Here is a 20,000-nt window from a genome sequence, read left to right on the forward strand (position 1 = left end):
CCTGGGTTCAATCTCCAGGACAGCAGGGGTTAAAAATAATATGCTTCTTCCTCTCATCAAAGATCAACTTAGCTGGGTATGGAGGCACAAGCCTATAATCCCAGTGGTTTGTGAGGCTGAGGCAGGAGGATCCCAAGTTCAAGGTTAGTTTAGGCAGCTTAGTGAGGCCCTGAACAACTTAGAGACCCTGTCTCAAAATAAAAAATAAAAAGGGTTGGGGATGCTGGGGATGTGGCTTGGAGTTTAAGAGCCACACTTAACCTTTTGTACCAGGGTTCAATCCCTGGTACCAAAAAAAAAAAAAAAAAAGTCTACCTATATTGTCACTGTGAATTCATTTACTACCAACCGAGTGATGCCTGGTATCCTTGGAGTCATTCCTCTCTGGCTCAGTGCCCAGCACAAGGACCATATCATTTGGTAGCCTCTCCACTATGCCTGCCCAGTTTGTGTAAACAACCTTGCCTTATCTGTCAGAAGGAAAGTTATCAAACATGACCTCTCTCAACGTGGCCCTCCTCACTTCCAAATCCCTGTTACCTCTTGCCACCACCTGCTCTCTGCCGTCACAAGCATGCTCCTTTCCAGAGACTGTCACTCCCCTGTGCCCCAACTACATGCCCACATTCTCTGAGACTGGACAACTCAGTCACCCTCTAACTTGCAACTTGCATACTTGGGTCCAGGCTCTGGAGGCAGACAGAGCTAAGCTGACATCACGTGACCCTTGCAAGACATAAACCCAACCCAGGCCTTGGTGTTCTCACCTGTGGAGTGATGCCAATGTGTACCCCCCAGGGCTGATGTGAGCGCTAGGTGATTAAGCACGACGGGGCTTGGCTGGAGGTGAGTTCAACCACACTAACCACGCTACCCGTGCTTCCTTCCCAGTGCCCTACCATCCCATCTGCACTGACTGCCCTCTACCAGCGCCCCTCTCCCCGAACAGGTGCCCCATGTGGTCCCAGCTCCTCCATGAGGAAAACAGCCAGGTTAGCCACAGCTGCACCTGCTATTGTGTCCTCGAGACTCTTGCCCCTTCCCTCCCAGATGTCACCCACAGGACTCCACAGTGATGGCTCTGCAGCCACCAGCAATCTCCACTTCACTCTCAGACCACATGTAGCCTCAGACCCCTGCATTCCCTGCAGTGCTCTCTCCACACATCCTTGGAACAACACCCCCACCTCTGTCTTATCTGCTGCTGAGAATAAAACTAATTTTAAAAAAACCTAAAAGGACTAGATTAGGGGAAAAAAAAAAGAATAGGGTTTGGGGATTAAGTCTAACTTTGATAAAAATAAGTTTTTAAAATGAATGTTAAATTCAAAATTTAAATCAGAACAACACTGTTTCCTTTCCTCCAGGAGGCTGGCAGTTCCCTGAATTGCTACCATGGTTTCTGCACGCAAGTCACCCGTCAGTACTGACTGGGTAGGTAAACAACAACCAACTTACTTTTTTTCATAGATATCTGTAAATTTAAAAAGAGGCAAACAACAGGCTGGAGCATCCTGAAGAATAGATATGGTTTCTGCACTGTAAGACAAAATTTTAATTAATTAGAAAGTACACCACGTCTTCTACATTACAAAGCATATTTTTTAAAAAAAGTTCATAAAATTAACACAATGTATAGTGTATGCAAAGTAACTTTACCAGTTTTGATATGTTGGTTCGTTTTCTAGAAAAATTTAAAGAAAAAATTTTAGGGATAAGCCAATGAGAGATTAAATTATACACTAGGATTTTTATCAGGCTTTCCCCACCTATGGTGCAAAAAGAGACTGCTCACAGTAGGACAAGCACCTGGCTGCTAATTCAGAGCTTGAATTATCTCCTGCTATGGTGTTTATACATTATATACACAGGATCAGAATTCCTATATTTGTGAATATAACATAACTCAGTACAACAGTATCTCAACTATTGTTTAAAAATCAAAAGGTACAAAAATAAATAAATCAAACCACTCAGAGGGAAGTTAAAAACAACAACAACAATCCCAAATACCCAAACATTAACTGTGATTGGAAAATGCCCAAATGTTAAGTGTGACTGGCTTCAAGCTACAGGATTATAGGACTTTCTCTCCTGTTGCTTTTGTTTCTGAACTTTCCAAATTTTCTTCAAATGAGAATTATTTTTATTCTAAGGAAAACAAATAACTTAAAATAATGGTGAAATACAAGTTAAAGATCCAAACAGACACTCTGGAGAGCTTCCTGTTTTAAAACACGGACAGTCAAAGGAGAATCAAACATTAGAATAAATAAAGCCACAGGATTCCCCAGATCGACACAGTTGTAAAGTGCACTGACTGGGGCAGGGTGGTTGTGTGATATTAAGGACATATGCCAAGTTGAGAACTTAGAGCTGTGTAGATCTAGTCTGCAAGGTGAATGGACCTTCTACCAAGAGTTGAAGGAAACATCTTAGACTTTGCAGGCTTATAAGCTTTTAGAATTCTACTTTTAGAACCTGTTCTGGATATGTGGCATACTATTTTACTCCCAATTGCCTGTCAAGTTTAAGTTGAACTTCATCTATGATTAATGACTGAACAAGACACAATGGCTTATTTCTAACTATATACATTAAGAATAAGCATTACTGCATACATATTCATCACAACACAACTGAGAACGTGATAAGATCTATTTTTATGATTTCCAAAACAGTTTCTGGGTCAAATGTTACTTCCTGAAATAAATGGTCAGTTGTTTGCCTTGTTTCTTACCTCAGTAAAGAGAGTGATTTATTAGCAGCTCCTGTGGCAAGTGAGACCAGGATCTTCTTGCTGCCAATTTTACACCTGTGGAGGCTATTCACTGCACTAATGGCATCTTGCAGGTTTTCCATCTGCACAACAGCCTTGAGCTGGTAATCCGTGTGGGGGCTGAGCTCGACACTCTTCACCTACCAGGAGAAAAGGAAAATGGAACCATGTCTACCCAGGTCCTGCCATTTAGAAACACATCTGTGGACTTTAGGGCAGACATGAGGAAACCCGTGTGAACACTGCACTTCTGCTGGCCAGAAAGAAGACAGGCAGGATGGGGTGACTTCAGAGGTGCACACCGGGCTGGTCTGCCCATGTGTTCTGGCACACACAGCTGTTTAAGGCAGACTCAGAGGCCAGTGCACAGAAGGGGTCTTCCAGGTAGTCTGTACTCTGAAAAACCCCAGACTAGAAAAGGTGGATTTTTAGCAAACTGTATTTAAAAGCTGAGTCAGGGACAATAAGAAATAAAGAAAAATAGCCAACATTACTTAAGAATGCTTTCTCTATTATTTTGTAGGCAGAGCTGACTAAGACCCATCAATGTTTTGTCTTCTAGAGTGCCACTGACAGCCTGTCTATGACAAGTGCTTCTCACGGCCAGAGCTCCTGCTCTCTGGGGCTGTGACCTAGAAACTGGGCATACAGCACAACCCGAGCAGACTTCAGAGAAAGGAAGAAGTTCAAATCCATCCAGTCACATTCACATCCTGCCTATGCCAAATTAAGTTCTCTGGACTTACCAAAGGGTAAAGGAGCAAGAGGAAGCAGGTTACCTTGCCGTGCCTAGAAAAGGCCTCTTGGAGGAGCTGCTGCAGCTCCTTCCGGGACAACCTGTAGTCCACGTTGCTGACCTGGATGTCAGCACCATTTGCAAAGGGGTCTGGGTGGTCGGCTCCGCTGCTGGGGTCAGCAACGCTGAAAGCAAGTGGGGATGCTCTGTTTAAGAAGTTTGGAGACATACTCCTGCTGGAAACACATAGTGAGGTTAGTTTAAAAAAAAATGTATTTGGGTTTTAAAATTCAGGCTTTGTAAGAAGCTACACATAGAAAATAACTTTCCCATTTGTGCTTTTATCTTAAACATACATGGATTTAGAACTATTGTCTGAGGTACTATCTGTTGAACCCTTTTAAATAACCAATAAATTATTCAATTTCAAATATTCTTTCATGTGTTATTTAAAGCTAAAGGCAGGAATTACAGGTAACCTTGATGAACTAAAGTCCTACTTTGGGCATTTACCCTTAGGAAACTAACCTGTGTTACCAACTTCAGTCTTTAACCTCCTCTGTGGCTGTGAAAAATCTAAATACTCTGACTCAGATGTTGCAGTTCTTCTGCACTTTGGAAAACGTTCATGTGAATTTTTATGTGTAATTTTATAGGTTCACAGTCATTTTCTACAGTGATTCTTCACTACCTCAGGAGAGCAAATGTACTGTCAGAAGGAGCCCAGGAGAATACGACACACTTCATGGTTCCCTGTGTCTCAAGTCTCAAGAACTACTTGGTAAGGGTTTGTAAACTTAGATAAGGGAGGTGGTAGACAATAACAGTGGTCTACAGAGACACTTATTTTTCAAGCAGCTTTCTATAAACTGACACATTAATAAGCCTGTAATCCCAGGAACTTGGGAGGTTGAGGCAGGAGAATTGCAAATTCAAGCCAGCCTTAGCAATTTAGTGAGACCCTGTCCCAAGACACAAAGTAAAAAGGACTGGGGAAAGTGGCTCAGTGGTAAAGTGCCCTGGGTTCAATCTCTAGTACCAAAAAAATAAAAATAAGAAGACCCAACATATGCCTCTTTTGAGCTCTCTCCTCAACACAACAAATGCAGGGACATCTTGGCTGCCTCCCCTCCCTAGCCAGGGTCTCCAGGCAGGCTGCTCTCCGATCTCTGCTCACCAAGATTTCCACCGGGAGAGGGAAAGGCGAAGTACTGCCCCAGAATGTTAGCCACGACCTAAGGATGGGGGCTGGCAGGGGGTGCTGGAAGACTTATCTTTTTTGCTTCCGGTACTTCTTCAACACACGCACTAGTGCCTGATCCTTGCTCCTGCACGTGACCACCTGTGTTGGTCAGGAAGTTGGACTCACCTAGGAGTCCAGGGCGGAGACGTGAGCAGAGGACTAACTCGCCTTGACGCCATCAACTCACTAAAAGCGGATGGGTAGCTCACTCGGAAGACAGTCTCCTCTTTGTCTTTTTTCTCTACGGGAGAACTGGTGACACTTCGAGCACTGAGGTTCTCTTTTCTAATAAAAGGGAAAAATTGAAAGGAAAGGTCACATGTCTCCCTTCACATTAAAGATGCAACTCTGAGAAAGAGTAATTCCACACACTTCTGATTGCCTTTGTAGAGCAATTCGGCCATCCCGGAGTTTTGGGGCGTGGGCACCACGACGCTGGGGTTGCAGTGCGGGGTCGCTGCCAGTCTCACGTGACCGGGTTGCGGCTCACAGCTTCTGTTGCCGGTCTTTGACTCCATGCGGCACAGCTCCTTCAGAGACACAAGGACAGTGGGTTTTAAGTCCCCAAGATGTGTTAGATCTTGCACAGAAAATAACTGACTTTGAGTTTTATCAAAACTAAAATAAGAGGACACACCAAGAGCCAGCACGCACATAAAGGATGAAAATAAAGAAGCCAAACTACCATAAGCTTAAGAAAGCAAGAGAGATCCAAGTTACCTGTAAACTTTTAACGTTTGTACTTCTTGTTGCAGATCCAGAATTCGCCTGCGAGCCTTTTCCAGGCGTGGCTTTGGCACTGGAAGATTGTTCACTTGCATCTTTGATGAGGCACAATTTTGGATTCTTAAGTTTTTTGGGAGACTTCACTTTATCAGCAATTGCATTTGAACTCTTTGCTTCACAGAGTTCTCTATGTTTTGGAGTAAATGACACAATGATCCTATTACCAAAGACGTCTTCGTTTTCCATCCGCTTCTGAGCCCGCTCCGCACTGTCTTGGTTTATGAAGCGCAGAATCGCACTGCAGCCCGTGATGCTCAGCACTTTCCCACCGCAGTTGTCGGACAGGCGTCTGAGCCTGTTGCTGACGCTCTTGCCGTCTTTGTTTGCGGGCAGGTTATAAACATAGAGCAGAGTGTGGCACTGCTAATACAGAGGAAACAGTGTCACCTCAGCTCAGCTCCAGGGCCCGAGTTCTGTTTCAAAAAAAGAATGTGCAACTTCCAAACTTCAGCTAACAACCGAGGAGGGGAGGCGGAGTGATTCAGATGGAGAGGATAACCCTGCGCAGAGTGATTCAGGTGGGAGAGGATAACCCTGCGCAGTGCCGACAAGGTGGCAGTGCCGACAAGGTGGCAGTGCCGACAAGGTGGCAGTGCCGACAAGGTGGCAGTGCCGACAAGGTGGCAGTGCCGACAAGGTGGCAGTGCCGACAAGGTGGCAGTGCCGACAAGGTGGCAGTGCCGACAAGGTGGCAGTGCCGACAAGGTGGCAGTGCCGACAAGGTGGCCGAATATTGTTTTAAAAAGATGCTGGGTACAGGGCTGGGATTGCGGCTCAGTGGAAGAGCGCTCATCTAGCATGTGCGAGGCCCTGGGTTTAATCCTCAGCACCACATAAAAATAAACAAATAAAATGAAGGTATTGTGTCCAACTACAACTAAAAAATAAGTATTAAAAAAAAAAGATGCTGGGTAGAAGGCTACTGCATGATTTCATTTCTATAAAAATGTTCAGAAGTGTACAACTAGAGGTTTGAAAAATTGTGCTCTGTATGTGCAATATGAATTGTTATATATTCTGCAGTCATATATATATATATATATTATTTTTTAAAATAAAAAAATAAAAAAAATAAAGGGAGAACAAAAAAGAAAATGTCCAGAAAAAAAAAATTAGCCTCGGGTGGGAATGGGGATTAACTACAAACTGGCATGAGGGATCCTACTGAAATAATGGAAATATTCTAAAACTGGCTGTATAGCTCAGGAAATTTATTTTAAAAAATCATTGAACTGTATATATTGAATTTTGTGCTATGTAAATAATAGTGCAATAAAACCCTTTTTAAAAGTTGTTTTATTTGTTAAACAGAACTGTTGAATGATATAGTACAAAGTTAGAGCCTGTCAAGTCACAATAGCAGGTAGCCAGTGACTAGCCTGGAAGTTCTACCAGACACTGTGTGACCATGACCCTTCTAGAGAACTGCAATGTATATATTAAGAAACAAAACCTGGGCTGGGGCTCTAGCTCAGTTGATTGAGCGCTTGCCTCTCATGCACAAGGCCATGGGTTCAATCCCAAGCATAAAAAAAGAATCAAACAGAACCACAAAAATGCAAGAAGAAACTTAATTATGGAGATTAAATCCAAAAGCCATAAAAGAAATCATTAAAAATGAGCATATGTGAACAATCTACAGGAAAGATAACAAGAACCAACAACAATAATAAAAGGAAAACAAAAATAAAAGGAAAAATAAATTGCACTTTGCTGTTGATTATAAAAAGGCCAACTATAGGCAGATGATTTCTTTCACCTATAAGACTGGTAAAGACATTTTTGTACCACTTCTTGGTAAGAATGTAGCTCAGTCACCTTCCTGGAAGGCACTGTGGATCCTGACAGTGAAATTCTGACTCACAACAGTCACACCTTACAATTTACCCTATAAAACTATAGCCCAGGAACTCAAAGATGACATGGATGAACTTGCTGGAGATGGTGAAAAACTGGGTATAAACAAAATGTCCAGTAAGAGGTAGAATGCTTAAAGTATGTTGCTAAAAGACATTCTGCTGGTTTTTGGAATGCGTGATTTAAATCAACATATATTGACATGGGAAGACATCCAATATAACATTTTTATGTTAAAAAAAGTCATTGGAACACTATAAATGTGAAACTATTATTTTTAAGTTTATTTAAATGACTAGATCATATTTTCTAAGTGCTTACTCTTCTTCCCTGAAGTGAGGATGTTGGGTGAGATCTTTTCTAAGGCACAGTCATTGAATTGTGTGGAAGCTGCATTTCGAGTACATTTACGTATGGGATTGCCCGCTTGCCTGGGTCACCTAATACAGCTCTTCTCCATCATTCTTACTATTTCTCTAAGAGTTACACAGACATTCTCAAAACACTTAAACACAGCTCAGCTCTGCAGTACCCAGTCCTGTCCCTATCAAGCCTGCAGACGTGCTGCTCCTCCCAGAAACACGCGCCCACTCTCCCAGCAGGCACCTTAGCTGGATCACAGGTGCAGCAGCTGCCGCCACCCCTACTGCCCAGGCACCACAGGCACACAGTACAGAAAGCACAGGCTTGAAAGCCTGCTGGAGCCTAGGAAACACAGGCCTACAAAATGTATAATAACCATGTTTATGGGATGCCAAACACACAAGTATGGGTGAGCTCTCACCATATTCTCTACCATAATACTCCATTATTTCCATCCATTTGATATAAAACACTGCTAGCTTTGGAGACGGTGCAAATGACTATTGGTAAGGTAAATCTACAAATAATTCCCTATGACAGTTGAAAAAATAAAAAGAAAATTCATACATATCCATTCTTTGTAAAGAATAAGTGGAAGATTTCCTAGCCTTATTTCAAAATCTGATCGGTCTCATGCAAAGAACAGCCCTACCTGGATATGAACACCCTTTGCTAAAGGTGGCCTTTCAGCCTCAATAATTCAATCTTGGAAAATGGTAAAAATAACAAACTTACTTACCGGCATTTTTAGTGGTAACCTAGGGGGCAAGTCAGAAATGAATTCTTCAAATCTGATTAGCTCATTGGCATGATGCAGCAGTGCTTCTGACGCCTGGTTTTTATGAACCAAAATTATGTGGAAACCGTGCCTGTGTCTCAGGTCACTAAGTTCCAATGCAAAGTTGACATCAGCTGAAAGAAAAGTTACAGACCAAACTCATCCTCAAATGTTAGAAACATGTGACAAAAACAACTCCAGTGACACCCATTTAGAAGAAAGGACTGGCTGGCTTCTATTCAAAATTGTTTCCCCTTTTAAAGAACACAAGCACAATTCCTACCAGAAAATTAACACAGTAGGACAATTTTACCACATATCTACATGCAGTTCTAAGACATTTGTTTCTTTTAGCATTACTAGGAAGCAAACATCAATATGTTGGGGAGACTCAAATTTGGAAATCATTCATTTTGGATTTTTTAAGTTAATAATCCTGGGCCCGGGTTAAAAATACCTGAACAGACCAAATCACACTTATAAAACTGGTCCCATTAAGAACTCAAGTTCTCAGTGCTAGGGTTGTGGCTCAGTGGTAGAGTGCTTGCCTCACACACGTGAGACCCTGGGTTCGATCCTCAGCACCACATAAAAATAAATAACCAAAAGATATTGTGTCCATGTATAATTAAAAAACATATTTAAAAAAAAAAAAGAAAGAAAGAAGTCAAGTTCTGCCACTTGGGAGACTGAGGCAGGAGGATCACAAGGTCAAAGCCAGCCTCAGCAACTTAGCAAGGCCCTAAGCAACTTAGCGAGACCCTATTTTTAAATAAAATAAAGTATTTAAAAAGGGCCAGGGATGTTGCTCAGTGGTTAAGTGCCCTGGGTTCAATCCCCACTGGTCCCCCCACCCCCGCAAGGAGACAATAAAAAATTCAGGCTCAATTTTTTTCCAAATGATTCACAACAATAAGCATTAGCATGTCCTACGTGTTTCAGCCTCACTTTACTTTCCCGTGTATCTGGTTCTCTAACTCCCTCAGTGAATTTAACAAAGTCCGCAGTTATCTTTACACTTACTTGACACAAGAACCACAGTGGCCGGAGCAGTGTGAGTATTTGCAAACCTTCGGAGACTCTGCCGGAGCTTATCATCTGCAGCATTCTTTGCAGTAGCATTGATGTGAGCAACGGTTACCTGCATTGATCCATAATGAGGGCAGATGAGCATGAGGTGAGGTTAAGAAACCTGCTACACATCTGCCCATATTTTAGTAGATAATTCTTGAGGAAAGAAACTATTATTGCCAGAAATGGAAAACTGGGGTATAGCTCAGGATCAGACAATCTGGATTAAATCTCAGTCTTAAAAAGTTGCTTTCCTACTCAGGGCCTTAGTTTTGTCTGTAAATTTTCAAGTAACAAATCTTATGTGTCTGGTTCCATAGCAGTTTCAAAAAACCAAGAAAACCAGGTGCGGTGGCATAGACCTGTAATCCCAGTGACTCAGAGAGCTGAGGAAGAAGGATCTCAAATTCAAGACCAGCCTAAGCAACTAAGCAAGGCCCTAAGCAACTTATCGAGACCCTGTCTCAAAAATAAAATAAAAAGGGCTGGGGATGTTGCTCAGTGGTTAAGCACCTCTGGGACCAAAAAAAAAAAAAAAAAAAGAAAGAAAGAAAACCCAAAGAAACCATTGAAATGTAACCATAAATAACATTATTGAAAGATTAAACATGATTAAGTGATTTCTAGCACTTTAGAAATAATCTCTTGCTAATTTATTTTATTTGAAAACTTGAGTAGGAATAATGAGATGTTTGTTTGTGGTGGTGGTGCATTCCCAGTCCTTTTTTATTTTTAATTTTGAGACGGGGTCTCATTAAGTTGACTAGTGATTCTGCTACCTTAGCTGAGTTGCTAGGATTACAGGCATGCACTACCATACTTGGCTGCTAGATTAAAATACTAAAAAAAAAATTTTTTTTTTTTTACCTGGCAATTATTCAGCTCTTGAATAACTTCTTTGTTTTCTTTACTGATGTCACACACACAGATGAACTCTGCTTCTCTGTGACCTTTAAAAAATCTTTCACGGATTCTCTGTACAACAGTGGTAGCTGACCGGCCAGAAGGAACTGAGCAGTTTTCAATATCCCAAAAAACTCCAATGGGGGGCAAGTTTTCCAGCACCTGTCCGGGTACTGTGACTTCTGGTGACCCTTAAGAAATGTTGACACTTTAATTACATGTTGTGAAAAATAAAATGGCAAATTAAAATACATTAATAGGTCATTACCTAACATTCTTAGTGGCAGAAAAGCTAAATTACTGATGGATGTTAAGTTTACAATGCCAACTAGACTGACTGACCTAAAAAGCAACCAAGGTGCCACAGTACTTCTCCAAGATCATTCCCGTTTTCCAAGAGAGAATAAATCTACAGGTCAAGTGACTTTAAGCTCACAGTAAATCTATCTTGAAGTATGAGCCATTCTCAGGCTGACCAGTGACGCTTCTCTGAACACCAGCCACCTAACAGGTTGGATACTACTGCTCCAGGCCTAGATTCCCATGGGCACCCATGCCTCACTACCTACTCAGTGAGGAAGAACACTGAAGAGATGACCAAGGTGAAGCTGTCACTACTGTTGAATTTAAATTACAAAGAAATGTTAATGCTTAACATTCCATTTAACACTTAAAAATGTCTTTGAAAAATATCATATGAACTACTTTTGAGGGAAATGATTTTAACTGAGAACTCTTAGATTTTCAAATTCTGTTTAATATCAGCCATTACTAGATTGTTGTAAATACTGACTTTACAACTTTTAGGGTATATACAGCAGTAGGCTCAATTATGAACCCATTGACCCCACATCTCCTAATGACTTCCCATTTTTCTATAAATAACTTCTGATCTCAAACAGCCTCCACCCAACATCAAGGGCAAATGACTTTACTGGTTATAGTAATAAGAAGAAGATTTTTACCAAGAGATGGAAGGGGAGACTTGCATAGACTTTAAAATCAAACAGTTTTAGAACCATAAGGGATCTTTTACAGGTGATTAGATGCAACGTTAGTACCAGCTACTGAAAACTACTTAAAAATGCACATTTACACCATACTGTCATTTACCAAATTTCGAAGCAGCTTTGCCTAGACTGGTCGTCAATAACAACGTGGTCTCCTTCCCTCTTCCTTTGGTTCCACAGCCATTACACAGAGGGATAGCAAAAGGTGCAGGTTGAGTATTTGGAGGTGGTATATTTGGCCAGACTTTAGCAGCATCAATTATACTATTTCTTGCCGGCTGTTTTAAAATTTTTTTAAAAAAGGAGGAGGTTTCAGATACATCATTTCAGAACCTAGAGTTACACACATCTGAAAACACATTATAAGTGTTTCACCTTTCCACCTAAACTCTGATAAAATGTATTTTCAAATAATCTTTCCCAGAATGATTAACTATCAATTTGTAGTCTCATTTCAACAAATGACTTGAAATGATCGGGGCAGACAGCACAGGTTAACCACCTATGCCTCTGCTTTCTGGTGCACATGTCTGCTGCAGTGGAGACCTCACCTCACACACATGACTAAGGGCAATGTAGTTTTCCCTTGAACTCTGTGACTGAGGCAGAGTCCTCCATGTTATTACAAAGACAATATGGGGTAACTTATGTTATCTGAAACTCACGATTACACATAAAATTACAAGAAATCAGCTGTACCCTAGCCATTAAAAATACAACAACCCAGAGCTTTTGCAGAACTAGGTTCTTAAGTTGGATACAGACTTATTTCAATTAGGGACTCTAAAAGCATAAGCTACAAAAAAAAAAAAAAAAAAAAAAAAAAAACCCAAAAACTCTGCACTTTTTTAAAGGCTCTCCCATTTTACCCTTGCATCTTTCAGGACCAGCAGAGGTCATGCTCATGGGGAGATCCACCCTGTGCACAATAATACACTACAGAAAAGTCATTCCTCAAACCTCAGCTGCACCCAATATAGAAAATAAAAAGATACAAACCTTGTTTAGACAGTCTTCGCAGTAAAGTGAGCCCTTTAAACAAACCGGAGGTACCACATTTAGGTGTAAAGAGTTGGTGCACAAATGAGGCGTTAGCTCCGACTGTGAAATGTGCTCTTCCAAACGCCCTGGAGCCCCACTTGTGAAATCAGAACAGGGAAAATAGCCAGCAGAAGTGCAGCCCTGGAGAGTCGGAAACTGATGCAGCTTGTGCATGCTACTGTGACATGACTGGAAATGGAGCTTTCCACAACAGGGGAGGTGTTTGCAGGAGGACAGATTACTCTCTAGACACGTGCTGGGAAAGTCACTCGCAATGCCTGCCAAGTTGCTCCTAGCTGAGGCATTCTGAAGTGAAGACGCAGACTGGATAGCAAACCCTGACCCTACCTGACATGTGACCGTCCTGGTGCTCTGTGAGTCTAAGAGTGTGCCCGTGTGAATCAAGCTACCGGTACCTCCACCACTGCTGCCACCACCACTACCAAAATGCATTGGCGAAGTGGAGGAGTCATTGGGGCAATGAGCACAGCAGCTTACTTTGGGGACAGTTGAAAGCTGTATTTTAGGTTGCTGAAGAGAATGAATATCAGGAAGTGGGACTGCTGGAAAGAGCTTAGAGCCAGCATGAAGGGGAGATGGTACATCCTTTAATTCCACAGCAACTTTCTTGTTCTCCATGTACTCTTTCTGAGAAAAGAAAATTGAACAGAAGTCAATTTTATGAGGTCAGTGACTTTTGTCAACTCATATACTACTCCATTAAAAAACAGAAATAGTGTTTAATTCTATTTCCATCTCTCAGTCATATCCCAACAAAATGGAATAGCGGCTAAGACCAGGGGTGTTCTTTGGAAAGATCTCCAGGATGTGGACAAAAAAACACAACTAATATAAAGACTGTTGCTGGTGTGGCGGCACGAGCCTGTAATCCCACTGACTCAGGAGGCTGAGGCAAGAGGAAGGATCACAAGTTCAAAGCCAGCCTCAGCAACTTAGTAAGGTCCTAAGCATCTTAGCAAAAAAATCAAAAAGGGCTGGGGGTATAGCTCAGTGGTTAAGCACTCCCGAGTTGTTCAATCCCCAGTACCAAAACAAAGAGGGGGTGGTCGGCAAGGCAGGTTAACCATCTATGCCTCAGTGACTTCCCTTTTATAACTTCCTCTGCCTCACAGGACTTTCGAAAGATGACAGGTGGCATGAAAACAATAATGTCACAAACTGTATTCAATAAAGATAGCTTGCAAGCAAAGTGGTTCACCAAATAGTTCCTGCATTTAGTGCATCAGGGGTTTTAGTAGGGTCCCCTAAAGAAGAAGAGTAAGATTCCCAAGGGTCCAGCTCTGTTGTCAAGGACACTTAAGAAATGATAGGGTGTCATGACCTAAAGCCAGAATGACAACCATTATATCAAACCGGCAAAAGAACTAGTACTTAGAAAACCATCTGGGAAAAAGAGACAGTCTCCCATCTAACTTCAATACAGGGGAGGACAGTATATGACAAAAGTTACAAGCAGGGCATTCCTGTCAAGAGACCTGGAGCTGAATCTGATGTTCCAAAGCTGTGTGACTTTGGGTTAGTTACTTAACCTCTCTAAACTTTGGTTTCCCCATCTATAAACTGGGAATCATAAAAAGCACCTTCCACAGTTACTGAAGGATGAAATGGGATTGAGCATATAAAGTACTTAGCACAATACTGGGTCCCTGAAAGGGGATCTAACTAATCAATCAACTTTATGGAGTGAATGCAGAACCCCTAACCCAAAGAGGAGGCCCTCATGTAGTGACTGAAACATGCTGATCCATCAGAGCATGGAAAGGCCCTTTGACTATCATTCTACACTCATTCGGAAGGAATCTGAATTTTCAGTTAGACTTTTCCCTAAAGGGGGATGACAGCAATGGGCTGACCAGGCAACAAGCAGTGTGTCTTGATAATTATAGTTCAGACTAGAAATTATGAATACACTAGCATTTCAATTTTTATATATCAGGCTCTTATGTGCAATATGATGATGAGCTGGTTGCCTAAAACCTACTCCATTCTGCATGCCACTGTCAAAAACAACTTTTGAGCCAGGCACAGTTGGCGCATGTCCATAATCTCAGTGGCTCAGGAGGCTGAGGTAGGAGGGTCACAAGTTCAAAGCCAGCTTCAGCAACTTAGTGAGGCCCTAAGCAATTTAGCAAGACTCTGTCTCTAAATAAAATATAAAAAGGAGCTGAGATGTGGCTCAGTGGTGAAGCATCCCTGGGACCAACAAAACCCAGGGTTTGAGGTAATGCTGAGAACGCAATTCTGAACTGGGTGACCTCTACAAGGACCAGATCCAGATCACAACCCAGGAATCCCTGTTGAGATGCCAACACTCCTTGTCAACTGTCCTTAAACCGGTGCACTCTGGAAATGACCCAAATTACTTGATGCCTTGTAACAAAGACAACTATATAGTAAAAAGCATCATTAACAACAACAAAAACATACAGTGAAAACCTAGAGAAGACAGAAAACCAAATTGATTTTTTTTAAGTCTCATTTGAATCCCAAGTACAATAGAAAAAAGGAAAATAAGTGGTAACAGGAGTGCATGAAATCAGAAAATGTCAAAATCACTATGAAAAAATAAAGCAAGCACAGGGCTGGGGACGCAGCTCAGTGTAAGCTATGTGCTCCACACATGTGAGTCCCTGTGTTTCATGCTGAGCACTACCACCACCACAGAGAATTCATAAGACACATTCAGGAGAAATCCTGAATAAAAAAGAATGCCAATACGGTCTTGTCAATGTTTCCTAAGTCATGAGACTCAAAACCCTCAGAAGGCTCCAGTGTAATACAATTTATTTTGCACTTTCCTCTGATTTTACTACACAATCTTTGGAATTTAAGACTATATTAAGAAACAAATCTTCCCAAAATTTTAACTTTAACATTTAAAGTTTCTACTATCACTCAGAGTGGAATACAGGAATGAAGAAAAAAAAAAAAAAACAAAACTACACCCTCATTGCATCAGGAATAACAACATTCTACAACGGGCAATACAGGAACACCTGGCACAGACTCCAGGGAAAGAGACTGGTGTCAGACCAAATGGACCTCTCATGTAGTCACACAAGGAGTTTGCTAAGTCCTTGCACATAGTTACCGTTTGGGGACTAAGTGGCAACGTCTGCTCAGGACGAGAAAAGCAATTAGAGAATTTCCAAAGCCATGGCTTAGCATCATTATCTTGTTGAAGCCATCCAAGTGTTCTACTGCAGGGGTTCTCAGTTCCGTTTCCTTCCATCATACAGCCATGCAAAGTGGTTCAACATTCTTTCATCTTTCTTTTCTTTCATTCTTCCACCCTGTTAAGAGCAAGTGACATTTCCTTGTTATTTCTTCATATAAGGACAAATTTTATATTAAATATAACTGCAACATGTACCACGCAATGGCTGTCAATGATTCAAATCTGAAAGAACAAAAGAATGCATATCATAGCACCTTACAAGCTACTAAAATGTGTTAAACTTGATTGACTGCTTATGCTTAAAATCTAAAAGCATCAATCTGATTTTTATAAAATCTATAAACTGCTATTCCTTGTGTTTGATAGCTCTTCAAATAGGAATGAGTTTTGATTGAGTCCTATTTTTTCTTTAAACACTGACATGCTTGAAAAAATAGCCTAATCTTAGACATTTTCATGTTCCTGAATGAGACTTCTCTTCACCTGGCTAGAGTCAACTTTCTCTGCCCTAAGCGGACTTTTTAAAAGTTATTTTTAACTCTCTCTTTTTCTCTCTCCCCTCACAAGATTCTGCCTAGAAGAGTAAAGAAGATGATGGAATAGAGAATCTAACTGTATTAAAAGAAATAACACAATATCAGCCTCTACCACTATGTCTCTGATATGAGCACTGTGAACTTTGAATTCTATTCTGCACAGAATAAATCCAACCAATTTCTCAGTTTACTTATGATGAAAGTCCAATATGACACACCACACACACAAAAAAATCTAACAAAGCAACCACAAGTCACAGGTGTGCTGTATTTGCTCCACTGTAACAACACTTTTACAAGTCTTAAACGTACAATAAAGACAGATCAAATCAATCCACACCCACCATTCATGGAGGAAGCTGGCCAATGGTGAGGAAGACTAAACTTCATTTCTAAGTCCTTACCACAATGTCCCAACAACCACCTTTCTTACCTATACTGGCCATTTTCAGGGGATTAATTTCATTATCAGAAATTCTATTTAAGCATACAGTAAACAACTTCTTAGTTCTATCTCTAATAAGATGTTCTTTCCAAGAGATGTTAACATCTACATGGTAGGAGGAGCTGAGAAATTATATAAATACTGTGTCTAAGGTACATGAGAACTGACCACATAAAGCAGAAGTCTGGCCTGTGTGCCCAAACCAGCCCACTGCCTATAATTTAAATGGCCTGTGAACTAAGAATGTATTTTACATTTTTTTAATTCCTGAAAAAAAATTAAATGAGATTCAAATTTCAGTGGCCATTAAGTTAACTTATTGAGACACAGCCATACTCATTCATTTAAATGCTGTCTGTCTGCTGCTCTTGCACAATTGCGGAGTTGAGTTGTTGTGACAGGGACGGGCCACAAAGCCTAAAATATTAATTATTTGGCCTATTTAGCAAAGCTTCAAATTTTCATTAAGTTTCTCTTTCTGGGCTTGGGTGTGGTGTTAGAGTACATGCTTAACAAGGCCTTGAGTCTAATTCCCAGGGCACTTGCAAGACACACACACACACACACAGTTTCCTCCTCTGTAAAATGTGGCTAATTTTTTCCCTGGTCTACCCCAAAGCATTGCAGATAAAATGATTTAAGTAAATCATTCAATACCCATTTTCATCATTGTATCTTGTACTAAGCACAAACAGGCCTGTTACACAGTAGATACAAAGTAAATATTTGTTGAATGAAGGAATTAAGAAATCACAAAATTTACCCACTAGAGTTGGAAGTGGTTAATCAGAGAGAGAGAGAGAGAGAGAGAGAGAGAGAGAGAGATGGAAATGCCAATATTAATATCAAATAATGATACTTGTTTTTACCACCTACATACAGGTTTTATGTGCCCTAACAATTTGTGATGTTCCCAGTATAAACAATTTTAATATGCTCTCTCAAAACTCTTCAAAGCAAAAACCCCAAATTGAACTAGAATTTATAAAGCATTTTCACTTAACCTTATTTCCTCATTCAGCAAATATTTGCTTATATTTTATTAAAGCACAAGAAATATAATGATGAAAAATAAGGAATGGATCCACTTACATAAACTTTCCCCCCCCCCTCAGTAATTCTGTGAGGCAGAATGGAAATGGTTGGTCTTATTTCATAAAGGGAGAAATAGAAATTTAAGATTCTGTAGCTAGTCAGAGATCACACAATTACTGCAGAAAGGGGCAAAATTAGATTTGCCCAACTCTTACCACCACACCAAGCTGCCTCTAATACTGCTTAATACAAGCAAATAAAAGTAAAAACTTGCTGACGGCCTGCACCCTGAAATTTTTCCAATATTTCTAGGAATGCTCCTAAGCAACTTAGGTAGCCAAAGAAGGGGCTGTTTAAGTTGGAATCTCCCTTCAGTCTCTCTCTCTCATGGCCTTTGAACAATTCAGATAGTGGCCTGAGAGTACAGGATGTGATGTCACTCTGTATATTTGTCCCCAATTCCATCTCTTCCTAGCTGACCAGCTTTGAGCAACTTACAACTTCTCTTACCCTCACAGTCCCTTCTCTTACCTTTCATACAAAAGAAAGAGGGGGGGGGGAGGGGAAAATAAAGGGAAAAAAAGTACCCTGCTCAGAGGACTGATTACAGGAGTTGCTAATCCATTTGGAACACTTAGCAAATGGCCTTCCCTTATCACCCTATCTTGTCCTGGGCTCCCACACCACTCCATCACCATTTTTTTTTTCTTTTCCACATCTCTCCTTGCTACTTTATTCTTATTTTTTTACCTGCTATTTTATTCTCTTTTAGTCCCATTAGAATGTAAACTCTAGGACAACATTCCAGGGATGTTTTCTTATTCATTATTATCTCCGGCATCTAGCACAGTGCCTGGCATATAGCAAGAAATGACTGTTGAACAAATGATGAGCTCAATAAACGTCAAATAAGAACGTTTAATTTTCAATTTCTCTGCATGCAAAGCAGAAGACTATCGCTCAGAGATGCTGGGAAGTGCAAAACATAAAAACATAGCTGAAAATCTCTTGGTAAAATCAGAAAAGGTGCTTGGGAAACTCTAAAAAGGGTATCAGGAGGTCCCATACAATTATAGGGGGAGTGGTTGAAACCCCAAGGCGACCACCCTACAGGTTGTTGAAAGACCCACCTGAATGCAAAATGCTCGGGAGGCTTGCAAAACACCCATTCCTAACGTTTTCTATTCACTTTCCAACTTTGCATACCCCTCTGGGAAGGTTGCTCCTCTCACCTGGAGGGCCCAATAGGGAGCAGGGAGACAGGTGCGGACGGGGAGCCAAATACCCCAAAGGGGAACGTCTGCATAACAGTGACAGTAGTGAAGGAACTTCAAGGGGAGACCAGCCGACTGTTTGGAAGCAGCCCGTGCCGCGGGTCCCACTCCTTCCCTTCGGACTAGCCACCGCTCCTCTCACCCCACCAGCAATAGGTGGGGGAAGAGGGGGCACTGCCCCTCGTCCAGCTCCGGCGGCCCCAGAGCAGTGGGCCTGTCAGGGTCCAGTCCCAGCGCTGACAGCAAACTCACCTCGGCCGCCGGCTCCACCTCCGCTCACATTCCGGCCCCGCCGCCTTCCCCCCGCCCCCCCCAGGCCCTTTGTTTTGATTCCCGACTCCGCAGCTCCCGCCGCCGCCGCCAAGCGCACCCTCCACTTCCGCTTCCGCACCGCACCGCCCCTGTCGCAAAACCGACGCCCTTCTCTGCCGCCCGCCCCGCCCCCGCCGCCGCGTCCTTGCCGCGCGGGGCACGCTGGGAACCCCTGGGGGGGGCGGGGCCTCGCGGCCCTGCAGCCTCGTCAGGCTCAGTCCCCTCCCGATAAACCCCTAAATAGGGACCTTCCCGGGGGGCTGCCCGGGATTTCTCCGCAGAAACCCCCAGTTTAAGAAGGCCTCCCCCCTGCCCTGAGGTGGTGGAGGCGATTGGGACCTCAAAGCGGAGAATTGGGGGAGCTTGTGGGGCAGAACCGAGGAAAAACCTGCCGAACGGGATTTAATAGAATCAAGGTCTTTGGGGGGCCAAGCGATGTGCACGGGATTTCATTGAAAGACTCGGTCGCTTGGGCTTTCCGCCCCCGCCTGCCCGGTCACGTGACAGTCCTACTTATTTTTAAAAATTAAATGGCGCATGTGTCACGGCGTCCTTAATTACGACTGGTGCAGCCTAGTGGCGAGAGGAGGAGAAAACCTGCCGCCCGGGCTCCCTGCGAAGTCCTCGGTTGC

The 20,000-nt window shown here is 42.1% G+C and overlaps 1 protein-coding gene across 6 annotated transcripts in view; it reads right to left on the reverse strand.

The window, feature by feature from the left end:
* Positions 1 to 19,439, reverse strand: part of MARF1 (meiosis regulator and mRNA stability factor 1) — a 38,726-nt gene extending 19,287 nt beyond the window's left edge. The window contains exons 1-13 of one of the 6 annotated variants that reach the window (XM_081300141.1): positions 19,309 to 19,439; positions 15,680 to 15,881; positions 13,066 to 13,215; positions 11,630 to 11,804; positions 10,481 to 10,707; positions 9,566 to 9,683; positions 8,504 to 8,676; positions 5,479 to 5,907; positions 5,131 to 5,288; positions 4,885 to 5,043; positions 3,559 to 3,751; positions 2,741 to 2,919; positions 1,459 to 1,539 (exon numbers count right to left, since the gene is read on the reverse strand). In XM_081300141.1, coding sequence (XP_081156267.1) covers positions 1,459 to 1,539; positions 2,741 to 2,919; positions 3,559 to 3,751; positions 4,885 to 5,043; positions 5,131 to 5,288; positions 5,479 to 5,907; positions 8,504 to 8,676; positions 9,566 to 9,683; positions 10,481 to 10,707; positions 11,630 to 11,804; positions 13,066 to 13,215; positions 15,680 to 15,823 — 2,186 coding nt within the window. In that variant the 5' untranslated portion in view covers positions 15,824 to 15,881; positions 19,309 to 19,439. Of the gene's footprint in view, positions 1 to 1,458; positions 1,540 to 2,740; positions 2,920 to 3,558; positions 3,752 to 4,884; positions 5,044 to 5,130; positions 5,289 to 5,478; positions 5,908 to 8,503; positions 8,677 to 9,565; positions 9,684 to 10,480; positions 10,708 to 11,629; positions 11,805 to 12,525; positions 13,216 to 15,679; positions 15,882 to 19,308 lie in introns of all 6 variants that reach the window. The other 5 variants (XM_081300142.1, XM_081300139.1, XM_081300140.1 and 2 more) reach the window with 5 other exon arrangements.
* Between the last annotated feature and the right edge of the window lie 561 nt (positions 19,440 to 20,000).

Source organism: Spermophilus citellus (genome assembly GCF_964194105.1).
Source record: "Spermophilus citellus genome assembly, chromosome: 6".
In the NCBI taxonomy this organism is placed as follows: domain Eukaryota; kingdom Metazoa; phylum Chordata; class Mammalia; order Rodentia; family Sciuridae; genus Spermophilus; species Spermophilus citellus.